The following is a 15318-nucleotide window of genomic DNA, read 5'->3' on the forward strand; positions in this document are numbered from 1 at the left end:
GGTGATTGTGTTAAATTATAAGGCACTAAAAGAGAATGACTCTCCCCAGACACAACAGAATATGCTTCAACACACGAACTCACATAAACAATCTTGCAAACCAAATCCAAAAATGAAATTCATTAACTATTTTTTTTTTCAATTATGTCGGTGAAAAATTAACGGGAACACTTTGTTCCAGAACACCGCTTCCTGCAACACCGATTTTGTAGTTAAGAAAATGACTCAAGTCTCAAAATGTATAATTTCTGTTTTGCAACGTCCTAAAATAAGCGGTTTGTATTTACTTTACATCATTTAACTAATTCATTTCATTCGATATAGAACTATTTTCGTAATTTTTATCGGGAATTATTTTTCTTGAGAAATGTTTATTATTCTTCTTCTGTAGATGTGACCTTCAGCATGTTATTTCTCGGATTGTCCATAACCAAAAACGTGCGATTCCGTAAAAAAAAAATCTATATATATCCATTTTACCCGAATTTATGACAGAAAAATCGGATCCCATCCCCCCATCAAGGTCGTCAGCGCGCATTTTTCTTTTTTTCATATTCGTTTTCCACACACTACTTAACACCCTTCAGGCTGTATTTTTTGTTGTTTTTTGTTCCCAGGTGAGGATCTTTATATTGACTACAAAGTCAATTTATCCATGTAAGCAACAATCTCCCCTCCTAAACAATTTCCTTCATCTACATCCCGTGGATAAGATAGTAAAAGTGTTATCGAAGAACTGTCAGCCGATGCCCATTGTATTGTTTTACTCGACTTCACTGTTTTCTTCTGTAAGACGTCACACCTCCATCCTATTTTGGAGGAGGAGAGATACTGTTGAGAGACTGGGGATATATGAGCTCTTAAGAGCTTAAAAAGAATCTTCTCATTAATGATTGATAGGCACCTTCCACTCTGTGACCAGTAGCTCCCAAGATAATGTCCAAAGCCACCAGGTGAGCATTGTAGAATATGTCACATGTGACGTCCCAGGTGAGTGACTTGTACCCTGGCACGGGTAAAAAGCTTTATCCCATTTGGGCGCCTGTCGTCGTTGCGTTCGAGGCCAACAGTCTCCAGTTGTGATGGGAACCGGCAACGTCGAAGCTCCTTTAAAACTCACCGTCGGTAACTCTAGAGTGGTATTTGTGGTTCACACATGTAGAGGTCGTAGCCTAGAGCAACTTGATGAGCGTACACTCATCGCTGAAAAGTATACCGGTCGACAAAGAGGGACCTGTGATGAGCTAGGTGCTGTTGTTTTGGCTACAACGTAACCCAGAGCAGGTGAGACAGTATTAGCCGTGATCCTCGTGATAGTGGAACTAGTTATTACCTCGATGAAGTAACAAATTGTTTAACAAAGGGAAAGGTGGGAAAATGAATTCGAATTTCGCAATATTTTTAGATTTATTCTTTATTAAATTTTTTATTGACCTTGTATTTATTTTCTTATTGTGTTTCAAGGATCGACATTTTATATAATTTCTTGTTTCTCTGTTTTATAACCACATCGTTGTATTTATACTTCGACAGACTGACCCTTTGATATGTTTTTAGGCAGTGACTGTATGGTAAGGAGCTTGCTTCCCAACCACATGGTTCCAGATTCAGTCCCATTGCAGGGCATCTCGGGCAAGTGTCTTCTTCTATAGCCTCAGGCTGACCAAAGCGCTGTAAATGGAATTAGTAGACAGAAACTGAAAGAAATCCATCGTATATATATATATATATATATATATATATATATATATATATATATATATATATATATATACTAGCAGAGATACCTGGCATTGCTCAAAATTAATATGGTATAGTTTGTGTATACATTACAGTTCTGTTGAAACAGGTGATATGGGAAAGTGCAGCATTAACAACAAAACATTTGTGGAGTAAATGATGGGCTAATTTGACTAAGTGATATGCCATGCATCCATTTGGTGTATTCCAAGCCCTAACCTGTCATGGAAAATTGGGGGTGAGGGTTGTGTGATTTTTGGCTTAAAAAGTAAGTCCTGGGGTCAATTTGTTCAACTAAAAACCTGTCAAGGCAGTGCTCCAGCATTGCCACAGCCAAATGACTGAAACAAGTAAAAGAATAGAAGAATATACAAAGTTAGTCAAATTTGAGAGATGTTTGTAATGAATTTTATTTGGTGAAAAAACTGTATATTGGATAATGTTTTCTGGAGTTGCCTTTCAAAGTAAAGCAAAACTTGTTTCGAAATTCCGATTGATAAATTTTTTGGCAGGATGGGGTGATTTTAAACTTCTATATTTTAAAATCTTTGCCTATAAAATGTTCAGAAGTGTTTTGTTTAGAAACTGAAGCACTTTTTAGAAGATTTCAGTTTACAAATAATTCAGATGTGCAATTTATTGCATATTTTTTCAACACACACTTGAAAATGCAATTTTCAAATGGAGAGACAGCTGAAAAATGAATATGTTCAGTTAATTTAATACATATAAATGAAATATCTCAAGTTTTATATTTATTACACTGTTCAAACTTGGTATATTAATTACTTATACTAAGCAGTACCTTTAAGAACAATACCCAGTTTGAAATCTAAATAATAGGTAAATTAGCTAATTATATATTCAAATCTCAAATATGCATATTAGGCACAATAAATATTTCAGGTTTTCAACAGGGTTACATTCCTCAGTAAACCTGTTATATGTTTTGTCATCGATATGGCCACAAGAAAATATCTGAAGAGACCAAGCCCTACATTTGTAAGAGAGAGAGTTGAAGACCTTGGGCCAGTTGAGTTTAATTAAACAATTGGTGGACAAGTGCTACTACTGTATAAGTCTCTCTGAGAGATTTAGAAATGCAATATTTCTAATTTTGTAGATCAGTGAATTTATTTCACTTGAAATTCTATAGGTTTTCAAAGGCAAATAAGCATCGACAGCTAGCAAGCCAAGCTACTCCAGACTGATGAAAAACAATTACTCTGAAACTAGTCTGGATGCTGGCTTTGCTGAGTGGATGTGCTTATCTCCCCTGTTTGAAAACTTAAGGACACAGAATGCTTGTTACATAGCCAACTGGAAACGATGTTTCCTGTGGTTAAATAGCAGTAGCATTTCTCCCTTTCCTGGGACTGCCACATTAATTTGGCAACAAACCATCACTCTATTAGAGGTTTTTTAAGAAAAATCGTTTGTTGGTGGGTGGTTGGACAAGGAAGATAACTCCAACTTGCAATTTTTGGACAATATAGACAATGTTGGTTGAGATGTATCTGGTCATTAAAGCCAGCCACTGAAAACGAACATCATTGAAGCATTTGCTGCTTAACAAGAATAATATTGTATCTATCAGTAATAACTCTGTTTCAATAAAATATATATAAATACTACTGCAGATAATTTTCTAGGCTATTTCCATGCTGCTGTTCTTGAACAGAACATCCGAGAACAAGTAGGAAACTTTGACTCTGTAGATTCCAAATAAATATGTCTAGTTTTTAAATCAAAGAATTTATTAAGCAAAATGTGACATATGGTTGAAATGATCTTAAGTCTGAAGTTATTTATGAAAGCTGGATATTGACAGTGGATACAGAAGTTGCAGTTGTTAGTTGTGTAAATGGAATATAAAATGCAGCTCTAAAGAATGAATATTCCATTTTGTATGGAGGGGGAGTTCAGAATCTAGATAGTGATCACTGAGGCATTTTCAGTATATAAAATCAAGTCTTTTGATGAACTATATAAAAACTGACCAAAAATGATAGTTTTTTTTTGTTTTGTTTTTTCTTTTTTTAATACTCTTGCACAGACCACTATTTTCAGCGCTGGTCACAGTATTAAGGAATATTTCATCTATGAAAAGTTGGAAAGAGTAAATTTTTATCAGCTTTTGTTGATCACAAATCACTTAATCTTTTGAAAATCTATGAATTTCACCATACATGTGTGTTTGCATATCAAATTTCTTATACTTTGATATGTTAAGCCTATTATCACTGTTGCATTTGTTCATATTTGAAAATGTTTGTGATTATAACAATTAAATCTTTACAGAAACATAGTTGTTCATGTTGTCTCTATGTTACTGTTATATTATATGTTCTCTCTTATGGAAAGATATCTTCTTTCCATAAGAAAGCAAGCATTGTTAAAATATACCTAACAATTCAATTATTCTCCTGCACTTAAATTTTCCATTTAAGTTTATCTGGACATGAGTGAATATTAAATGATTTAAAGGTTGAGATTTGTGGAAATGATTTGTTTTCCACTAAGGTAAAATATACTTGTTGGTCTTATGTATAGAACAACTACAATGGTAGAGAGTGGCATCACTGGGCACTTGGGCCCTACAGTGTCCCACCTGACTTCCCATCAAAAATATTTTATTGTTCCCTTAAACAAAGCATTTCATAGTTCCCTTAATTCAGATTTTATATATATATATATATATATATATATATATATAATCCGAATGCTAAAGGGTAAAGATTGACAAACTGCCCTTATCAAGTCTCTTAATTTTTAAAAACCCTGTTAACCACAAGGTTATTAGAATACTATACTGAAGATTTTCTTCCTCACATAGTGTTGAACTTTCATGTCTTTCTCCTAAATGTTAGTGACACATTCAATTAATCTTCAAACACTCGTCAAAATAACAAACTTGAAACACTTTACTTTATAGGTTTACTTTTTGACAAAGCAAATTGTATTTTATTTTCTACTCAATGCTAAAAATTAGGTAAGTTAGCACTGGTGTCATGAATTTTAAAATTTGTTTTGATATCTCTGATGTCATACATTAATTTTTATCTGTTGCAGGTATTCCAAGTTTAGTCTTACCTACAAGACACAATTCATCAGGAAATGCACATTTTAAAGCCAAAAAGTAAATTAATTTTTTTTACATTTGTTTGAAAATATTCATGAATTATTTGATATAAAAATGGATTACTGTATTTATGACAAAACATTAGTTCCAACATTAAACTCTGACTCTGTAGTTCAGTTAGATTAAATATCTGCTTAATCCCTGACTTTACAATACAATAACCAAACACCAGCTTTCTCATGACAAAGCTATTTTACTATATTCTTCATTACTTTCAAACTTAATTGAAACAAAAGCAGTGAATGGCAGTAGAAATATGGTAACAAAAGCATTAACATTATAATAATTTGTTTTTGTAATATTGCTAAAATGTAAACTTCAAAGCAAAGTATGTGGTCAAAATTAAGGGAAAAAAACCCTTTAGTAAATAAAGTTGCTGTATTTTGTCTGATCCATGCAAGCATGATGGAGTGGATGTTAAATGAGTGGCACTCACTGCCACCACTGCCTGGGTGATTGTGGTGGTGATTGATAATCACCATTCTCTAAATCAGGATTGTATTTGCACCCCAGCCCTTTAGCATTCAGATTAGTCTGTCAAAAGTAATATTATTTATCTATATTGTTTTCATTTAATCATGTATTGTATTGTAGCTTTGAGATCTCAATAATCATCATCATCATCATTGTTTAACGTCCGCTTTCCATGCTAGCATGGGTTGGACGATTTGATTGAGGACTGGTGAACCAGGTGGCTACACCAGGCTTCAATCTGATTTGGCAGAATTTCTACAGCTGGATGCCCTTCCTAACGCCAACCATTCCGAGAGTGTAGTGGGTGCTTTTACGTGTCACCGGTACGAAGGCCAGTCAGGCGGTACTGGCAAAGGCCATGCCCAAAATGGTGTATTTTACGTGCCACCTGCACAGGAGCCAGTCCAGCGGCACTGGCAACAATCTCGCTCGAATATCTTTTCACATGCCACCGGCACAAGTGCCAGGAAGGCGACGCTGGTAACGATCACGCTCAAATGATATGTTTGTTTATTTTTAGAATGACATTGTAGGATAGGTGTGAGAGGCCGGACCTGGCTGATTTAAACATAATACAGGTTGAATATTTGGGCCAGATATAGCTAGTTTAAACACTAAAGGGTTAAATGTTGGTGGTCTTTAAGAAAGCAGACAAATTAGTTTCATTGATAGCTTTTATCTTTGATACCTTTCTTTTAGAATCTTATTATAATTTCATCATTTTGTTCTTTGTACTACACCATCTGCTCATCATTATATTTCTTCTCTTGGATAATTTATTTTTGATAGTTTCACTGTTATTTAAGGGTTATGAAGTAAATAGATTTATTAACTCCCAAGATAATTAATAACATAAAGGCACAGGCATGACTTTGGGGTAAGAAGCTTACTTCCCAACCACATGATTTCAGGTTCAGTCTCACTGGGCAAGTGCCTTCTACAATAGCTCTGGGCCAACCAAAGCCTTGTGAGTGGATTTGGTAGACAGAATCTGCAAGAAGCCCATCATATATATATATATATATATATATATATATATCGTAAATATACAGGGATTAGCATTGAGTTGCTTCTCCAACATACTGAAAATTTAGAAATAGCAGTCAAAAAACTACTGATTCTAAACTACAAATTTTTCTCTAAATGGATGGCGATATTTATGGCGCACATAGAACAAAAAACCAGAGTGAAAAGCAAAAACAAACCTGCCTTTAGTTAATTGGATACGAACGTTTCGCGGTTAAGATATTAATCTATTCCGTCTCATCAGCCCAATATTCTGATAAATCTGAAAGTGTCTCTAAAAAATTCACGGTAATTTCTGGCCATGCGACGCCAAAAATCAACGAGAAGAAAAGGCACTTACGAATTCATCGGCTAGCGAGTTCAGGCATCCCATCTCAAAAGAAATCCATTCCATGTGTGTCACAAAATAGTCCCGTATGAAAAAAAGTCCCGTGTGAAGGGATTACGGTTTAACCATCTAACTTAGAGGTATCAAATATAAATTATACAAGAATAAGGGCAGGGAATCATCAATTAGTAATAGAATTAATAATTAACAATTTTGCCAAGTAGTTCAGTATGAAAAAAACCTTTATCGGTAAAATCATTTATCATCGTAAATATACAGGGATTAGCATAACTACTTGGCAAAATTGTTAATTATTAATTCTATTACTAATTGACGATTCCCTGCCCTTATTCTTGTATATATATATATATATATATATATATATATATATATATATAGATAAACTTACTTGGAAATGGATGCGTGACATTCAATCAGATGATAATATAAATAATGTATATATATATATATACATGCATATATACTTACATATATATTATTTATATTATATATATATATATATATATATATATATATATATATATATATATATATATGCGTGTGTGTCTGTGTTTGTCCCCTACCACCACTTGACAACTGGTGCTGGTGTTTATGTCCCATAAGTTAGCGGTTTGGCAAAAGAGACAAATAGAATAAGTACCACTGTTTTGTCTTATCAAAGTAGTATGCATCTCCTGACAATGCAGTTGTTTTGGGAATTTCATTTAAAACCAATATCTTCAGTTGGGGATTCCTCAGCCTATCTAGTTAGTTTTCAGCTTCATAAATTATCTACAGTTTAGATGTGCCCTGTAAGTTGGAATTATGTTTCATTCATGTAAAATCTAATTTTTTCTAGTCATTCTAAGATCTTACAGTAAATGGTTGGACTTTGTTTTACCAATGTAGTATAAAGATAGTGCAATATGTCCAGCTCACCATACTGTTCAAATCCATTCTTCACCACGTAAAGATTTCGGAGTGGTCTCCATTAACCTTGTTTTATTTGTGTGGATTAGTAATGGTTGTCCTCATCAGAGAGTGTAATTTTAATTAAAGAGAATTTCTTGGCTTATTACAAGAAGCAAGCTTAACATCCACCATGTCTGTGTCTTCACAGATGGAGATATAGACATATTCAGACTCAGACACATGCACATATATACTTACAGACAGACATACATTAGTGTGTGTGTGTATTTTTGAAGTCTGCTTTACATTTGTGAAAGAGTGTGTGTGTTTACATGTCTAAGTTTAGGTGTTTCCTGTTGGTTGGCAACAACAGCTCAGATTTATATATAATGTAAAGACATTCGAGCGAGATCGTTGCCAATGCCACTGGACTGGCTCCTGTGTAGGTGGCACGTAAAATACACCATTTTGAGCATGGCCGTTGCCAGTACTGCCTGACTGGCCTTCGTGCTGGTGGCACGTAAAAGCACCCACTATACTCTCGGAGTGGTTGGTGTTAGGAAGGCCATCCAGCTGTAGAAACTCTGCCAAAATCAGATTGGAGCCTAGTGTAGCCATCTGGTTCACCAGTCCTCAGTCAAATCGTCCAACCCATGCTAGCATGGAAAGCAGACGTTAAATGATGATGATGATGGATTCATTTCAAGACATTAACCTATACTCTAATAAAGGAAATTGTGTTTGTATCTGTTTATAGCATAATCAGTAAATTGAAAATCATTTTTATTTACATTACAGAAATGTTTTGGTAGGAAAAACTGATGATGATATGACATTCGTTTGTTGGCATCCAGAAATCCCTTTTCCATATGAATATAGTAAGGTGAGGTGACATTTTTACTTCCTTAGTTTTATATTCATTTTTAATTATTGCATAATTAAATCATCATTGCATGGGTTGAACAGGTTTCAGGGTCTCACTACTTGGTGCAATCCTTCCCCCTCTGGTACACATAGCAACAGAGGGAATTGGCCATCTGTGTAATTTATATCGTGCTTTTAGCATGATTCTTATAGCTGTATACCCTTTTATAATACCAACCACACTAAGTGCATTTTGTCATACAACTAGCTCTAGAGAGGTTGTCACTGACAAATGAGACTCCTGCTATTCTACATCACTTCCGTTCAGTCCTTCCTTTTCTACATTTATTAACTCCTAAAGTCCCATGCGCCTAGAAACTACAACTATTGCAATGTACTGTAACCGCAATTTAAAGAGTGTTATTCTTTAGAGTCAAAAAGCATGAAGTAAGCACTTTTCTGTGCAAGGAACAAAATTTAGCATCATTCTAGAAAGAAATTCTTGTCAAAAGACTTCCCATTTACACTATGTACATTTATTTTTTGTGGTTTATTAAGAGAATTTCGTTGAATTCTTTTCTTCCTTTAGTTTTCACATATCATGGTAGGTAGCAGCTCAAGCAGTGAGTTAGAATTTCTTGGTATTATATATTAATGACATATTTATTATTATTTATCAATGATTTAATTGGAGAAAAAGAGCTTGGACTTAGAGAAAACAATCAGAGAAATATTTCAATGTCATCTACACATGTTAGTCATCTAAGTGATTGTGACTGCAATTTATAGTGAGATTTATCCATTCTTAGAAGGGGTGGAATGATCATGTAGTTAAAAGCATTACATCAATGCTTTCATTAGTGATCTGGCACCTTTTCACTTAGAAAGCAAAGCTCATTGTATATTTTCTGCAACTTTTTTCCTGAAAGATGGACAGTGAGATCACAAAATATGTATGTCAAACAGGTCAACACAACTTTTATTACATAAATGGAGATTGTGGTATATCTCAATGGTTTTCAGATGATAGTTATGCAGCTTCCAAGTTACAGTGACCACTGGCATACAAATTAAGCTCTGAGACAGGTAATCAATGCCCAGAAATTAACATCTCATAAATATGTTGCAGCATCTATGTGTAATAACTTATTTGTATTCAACCTACCTGGGCAAGTGACAGTAACATGACAACAGGTAAAATTTACATTCACAATGCTCACCAAATTTCATAAAAATTCATACAATAATTATATTTTTATGATTTTTATCCTAGACCAACTACATTTTCTCAAACTTTCCAGTTTCTAACAGAACTGGGAGGTTTATTTAGAAGAAGCACTACAAGAATTTAAGTGTTGATATAATTTATTTTTAATTTCTGTTTTTTTTTTTTTATTCTGTAATTTTGTATTATTTTTACCATTCTTTCTTTATAGCCACTCCCTCGGAAACTCCCAGAGATTCAAGAGGTTTGTAAAAATATTTACTTCAATTCTAATTTGCAAACATAAAGTTCTGGCAACTCTTTGAATTTGTTCAGGAGAATTTAACCAATCTATTGAGAAAATGATTTTGTAAGAATTAAGTTGAAGGCTGCTGAAATGTTAATCATTACATATCATATTATAAATGATCTTACTCTGAGAAAACATAAAATAATAATAAAGTGATTAATATGAGATATTTGAATATTTTAAAGACTAATTTGCATCTAAATTTAGGTAACTCCTTAATTTGTTTTATGTTTGGTTAAATTTGTAATTCCTGTATTTCTATCACAAACTTTCATTTTCGGTAGAGTGGTTAAGATGTTAGACTATAATTTCAAAGAAGTGTTTGAGAAATTCAGTTACTGCAAGGTGGAAGGAATTTTATATTTCAAACTTTTGTCCTTCATTTGAGGAGACAGAAGATAGTTGCAGACAGATGAAGTGAAGGGGTGCCTGGAGAAAGAAGGATGAAGAATCTAAAACTTGATTCTACAAGGAGACAATACTTCAAATGATATAGAGGGAGGAGGAGATGATCAAGTTGAGAATAGAAGTGGTGGAGATGGTCAGATTTAATCTGTGATTATTTCAAACAATGCAGTGTACTCTTAAGCAAGTTATGTTACTCTCTTTAGACAATCTACCAATAAAAAACAGATAAGATAGATTTCTCTTTGTTAGGGAAGAAATCCAACTTCACTAGAAATTCATACAAAAATTTATAATAGCCAGTACAGAACTAACTAACCTGAGTTAGTTTAATAAAAACAGAAATAAAAAATATCTGTTGCTTTTGAGTATGTGTATGATTTACATGAATTCAGCAAGAGTAGGTCAGCCACCATTAATGGTAACCTTCTGAACCTGTTACTAAATATCTCTGATATTATACATTACATTTGTGAAGTCAACTTTCCATTTCATTCTTCCAAATTCAAAACCAATGTAATCACATCGCTCATTTCTTCTTCTGTTCTTTACAAATGTTGGTTTGTTTTGATTCCCCAGATTTATACAGTTTGGTGAATGGGGCTGTGTGGTAGTCATGCTTTTTTAGGGGTGTCAGTGAATGAAAATACAGGCATCTTCTGTACTATGGAAACATGCTTTCTCATTTAATTTTGATGTTCATTGATTTCCATGCAATATAGAAGATAACAGGAAAATAGGTTTTATGTTAGGGAATTCCATATGAAAAAACGTTTTCAGGAATGTAATGTTTCCTTATTGTGGAAGATGTAGTTAAAGACATGAGTCTGCTCACTACATAGTTTATCTCTTAATCTTTAGTGAGAGACACTTATAATTACTACAAAAAGATATCATTATTATTTTCATTTGTCTTTTGTCTATTAAATATGAAATGATTTATAACTTTACTCTTGTCTGTTTAAACAATATTATTCTTTCAGGCTGAATCTCCAATGAAAGTACAGCATCTCCTGGCAGAAAAACTACGTCTCAGACCAGATGGACCAACAAACCAGGAACTTGCCAACATATTCTTCACAACAAAACACCGATGGTATCCAAAGTAAGTCAACTTAAATAATAAATGAGTTTACTATAGATTTCTGGTGAGTGACATAAACCTAACAGCATGTAGTTGGGGCTCAGTAGCTACATATAATCTTGGGAGAACTATGAACTGAAAGTTGAGTGAACCAGCAGAAGTGTTAAGGCCACATCCCCTGGTGAATAGGATTGACTTGCAAGAGTCCTGTGCCAGCACCACATAAAGAGCACGTGTGCCAATACTACATAAAGCACTTATGGTGCCACGTTAAAAGCATCCAGCACACATTTGTGAAGTGACTGGCATTAGGAAGGGCATTCAACCATAGAAACCATGCCAAATCAGACTTGAACCTGGTGCAGCTCTCCTGCTTGCCAGCCCTGGTCAAACCATTCAGCCCATGCCAGCATGACTTGGCAGAGTCATTAAGGTGTCAAATAAAAGGTATGTCTTGTAGCATTTGTTCCAGTTCTCTGCCTTCTGCTTTCAAATCTTACTGAGGTCAATTTCATCCTTCATCTTTTTGGAATCAATACCTAAAGAACCAGAGCAGTGCTGGACTGACTCTACTCTGTCTTCATCTTTAGAAGAATTTAACTGGTTAAGCCTTTAGTGTTCGGATTATTCTGTCAAATATAATGCTTATTTATTCAATTGTTTTGTATTAATCATGCATTTGAAATTTTAATGAAGTGATTGCTTATTTTTAGAATGACTTTGTAGGGTAGATGTGAGAGGCCAGATCTAGCCAGTTTCAACATAAACCAGGTAGAATATTTTGACCGGATATGGCCAGTTTAAATGCCAAAGGGTTAAACAAAGACAGATGAACTCTGCCAAATTTTAAAATACCCAAGACACATTGTATGTTACGACAGTACCCTTGCAACTCCAGTAGTTGAAGGCCCAAAACCATTCTGTCATTGTACCACCTTTACCAGCTGCAATTCACACTTAATATATTTATACAATTTGGATACTGAAAAATCAATGAGTTTCTCTGGTGATTAATCAATTCCAGTATTAACCATTTTAAAAGTGGTGAGCTGGCAGAATGGTTAACAGCATTTCATTTGTCTTTATGTTCTGAATTCAAATTCCACTGAGGTCAGCTTTGCCTTTCATTCCTTTTGGGGTCAATAAAATAAGTACCAGTTGAACACTGGGGTTGGTGTAATTGACTTATCCCCTCCCCTGAAATTGCTGGCCTTGTGTCAAAATTTGAAACTAACATAAGTAAATCTGATGAATGCTAGAAGACTAATATAATAGAGGTTCAAGTCTATAGATCATTCCTATAATATAGAAATATCTTTAGATTTATTAACCAACACAGTATATAATGACAGTTGTAAACATTATGGCCATAAACAATATGTCGTTCATGGACTGCCATATTGCTTACAATTGTTGTAACACATAGTGTTGGTAAATAAATCTATTGATGTGTTCTATAGTACATTATGATAATAAAAGAAAGCAATGTTAACACAGAAGTAATTTTTTTGTCTTATAAGTATGTCTGTGTGGTTAAGAAGCTCACTTTGCAGTCACCTGGTGGGTTCAGCAAATGTTTTCAACTATAGCCTCAGGCTGACCTGTGCCTTAAGTGAATTTAGTAGACAGAAACTGCATGGAAACCAGTTATATATGTAATTGACAACTGGTTAGTACGCTTACATCCCCATCACTTAGTAGTTTGGCAAAAGAGACTGATAGAATAAGTACCAGAATTAAAAAATGAGTACAGGGATCAATTTGTTCATCTAAAGGCATTGCCCCAGCTTGGTTGCAATCCAATGACTGGAACAGGTAAAAGATATATATATATATATATATATATATATATATAGAGAGAGAGAGAGAGAGAGAGAGAGATAGGGTTGACAAAAAATGTTCTATCGGTTTTCTAAGCGAAAATACAAGCTTTAAACACAAAGAGGTTTATTCAATCAATGATATAATTAATGTTTTATTCCAGTATTTTCTGCCATCTTGTTGGCAGATCCATTATTGTATGCTCAAAGAATTTCCTATCTTTACTGGTGAAACACTCTTCCATGTGAATTTTTATGTCCTCCTCGGAGTTGAAGGCCTAACCATTCAAAACTGGTGGAAATCTGAAGGCACAAGGTCAGGCAAATATAGAGGATGCAACAAAACTTCCCAGCTAACTTCCAATAACTTCTGCCACGTCTGCATAGAAGTGTGCTGTTTGGCATTGTTATGATGAAAGACAATGCTCTTGCAATTAGCTAGTGCTGGACGTTTTGGGTGGATCACTGCATTTAATTTGTCCAGCTGGTCACAGTACACATCCAAACTGATGGTCATTTTTCATGGGAAGAAGCTTGTAAAAGACAACACCCTTCCAATCCCTCCAAATTGAAATCATAACTTTCTCTGGGTGGAGTCCTGCTTTGGAGGTTGTTTGTAATGGTTTGCTGCACTTCACATTGTTATAGACTGATCAATTTTTCATCCCCTGTCACCATTCTCTTCAAAAAAAGATTATTTTCTTCACTTTTCTGAAATGGATCGCAGATGGAAATCCGTTGGGCAAAGTTAGCCTTATTTCATTATTCTATTGATGTGTGTGACCCAAAAATCAAGCCTGCTGATATAACCAAGTTGATGGAGATGATTCTCAACACTCGATTTGGATATTTGGGGAATATCTGCAATCATCCTAGTCATATAACAGGGGTTAGTATTACAGTTAATCTCAGGTGACTGGCCAGAGTGAGTTGCATCTTGATCCAAAGCATTTTCTGATTTTGAAATCTTGAAAACCACTTCTGGAACACATGTTCTGTAACAGCATCTTTTCCATACACAGTGCATAGCTTTCTGCTGCTTTCTTGCTTTTTTTACTATGTTGAAAAGAAGATGATATAATAATGGCTAGAATGTCATTATTTGTAAATCTGCTTAAAGAAGGTTAATCCTGTAGCATTTAAACTGGCCCAAATATTCTACCTGTTTTCTGTTCAAATCATCTCGATCCAGTCTCTCACTCCTTTCCTTCAATAACATCCTCAGAATAAGCAACCACATCATTCATTACATTTTCAAAGCTACAAGATAATACTTGATAAATTCAAAACAATGTAAATAAATAACCATTACAATTGACAGTGTAATCATCATCATCATCATCATCATCATATACCATGTGTTGAACGGTTTGACAGGAGCCAGCTAGGCAGAAGACTACACCAGGCTTCTGTGTCTGTTTTGACATGGTGTTTATAGTTGGATGCCCTTCCTAATACCAACCACCCCACAGAGTGGACTGAGTGCTTTCTACATGGCACCAGCACAGGCGAGGTAATTTTTTGCATGGTTTTTACAGCTGGATGCCATTCCAAATGCCAACCACTTGACTGGATGCTTTTTACATGGCACCAGCAAGGTCACCAAGTAACTTGCAAGACAAGGAATCTGTGAGAGGGGAGGGATCATTGAAGGATGTGATCTTGTGTCAAATGATGAAAGGTTAGTGTGGCAGAGACAGAGAGGCAAAAATAGGTGTCTTGCTATAGAGAAGGTACATGGTTACCTGGCCAGAGAGAGAGAGAGTAATCTGTATGCTAAAGGGCTAAACATTTTTGAAGATAATCATGTCATGTAAAATAGGTAACATTTGTGTAATAACATTTCTTCCTGTCATTTCAGGCCACAGAAAAAATACAAAAAACCAAATGAACCAAAAGACAGAGACAGACTTTGATTTACAACTTTACCTTTGTTTTATTTTACCCTTTTGTAATGATAGATTAATAAGGATATTTTTTAGAAAATAAAATATTAAGAAATATCATCA

At 34.5% G+C, this 15318-nt stretch overlaps 1 protein-coding gene across 1 annotated transcript; it reads left to right on the forward strand.

Annotated features, from left to right (window-relative positions):
- Positions 1 to 128: 128 nt before the first annotated feature.
- Positions 129 to 15318, forward strand: LOC106883774 (large ribosomal subunit protein mL42). Its single transcript, XM_014934903.3, has 6 exons — positions 129 to 275; positions 4813 to 4879; positions 8421 to 8505; positions 9923 to 9955; positions 11389 to 11510; positions 15171 to 15318. The coding sequence occupies exons 1-6, from the start codon at positions 221 to 223 to the stop codon at positions 15223 to 15225; spliced, it is 417 nt and encodes a 138-aa protein (XP_014790389.1). The 5' UTR covers positions 129 to 220; the 3' UTR covers positions 15226 to 15318.

Source organism: Octopus bimaculoides, chromosome 4, assembly GCF_046866305.1.
Source record: "Octopus bimaculoides isolate indiv1 chromosome 4, ASM4686630v1, whole genome shotgun sequence".
In the NCBI taxonomy this organism is placed as follows: domain Eukaryota; kingdom Metazoa; phylum Mollusca; class Cephalopoda; order Octopoda; family Octopodidae; genus Octopus; species Octopus bimaculoides.

What these genes read in the sequence shown, in the direction of transcription:
- LOC106883774 (XM_014934903.3), top strand. Translation starts at nt 221, where the DNA reads ATGACTCAAGTCTCAAAATGTATAATTTCTGTTTTGCAACGTCCTAAA. An exon ending in TTCCATATGAATATAGTAAG is followed by an intron (nt 8,506 to 9,922) that starts GTGAGGTGACAT and finishes CTTTCTTTATAG; the next exon opens with CCACTCCCTCGGAAACTCCC. An exon ending in AAACACCGATGGTATCCAAA is followed by an intron (nt 11,511 to 15,170) that starts GTAAGTCAACTT and finishes CTGTCATTTCAG; the next exon opens with GCCACAGAAAAAATACAAAA.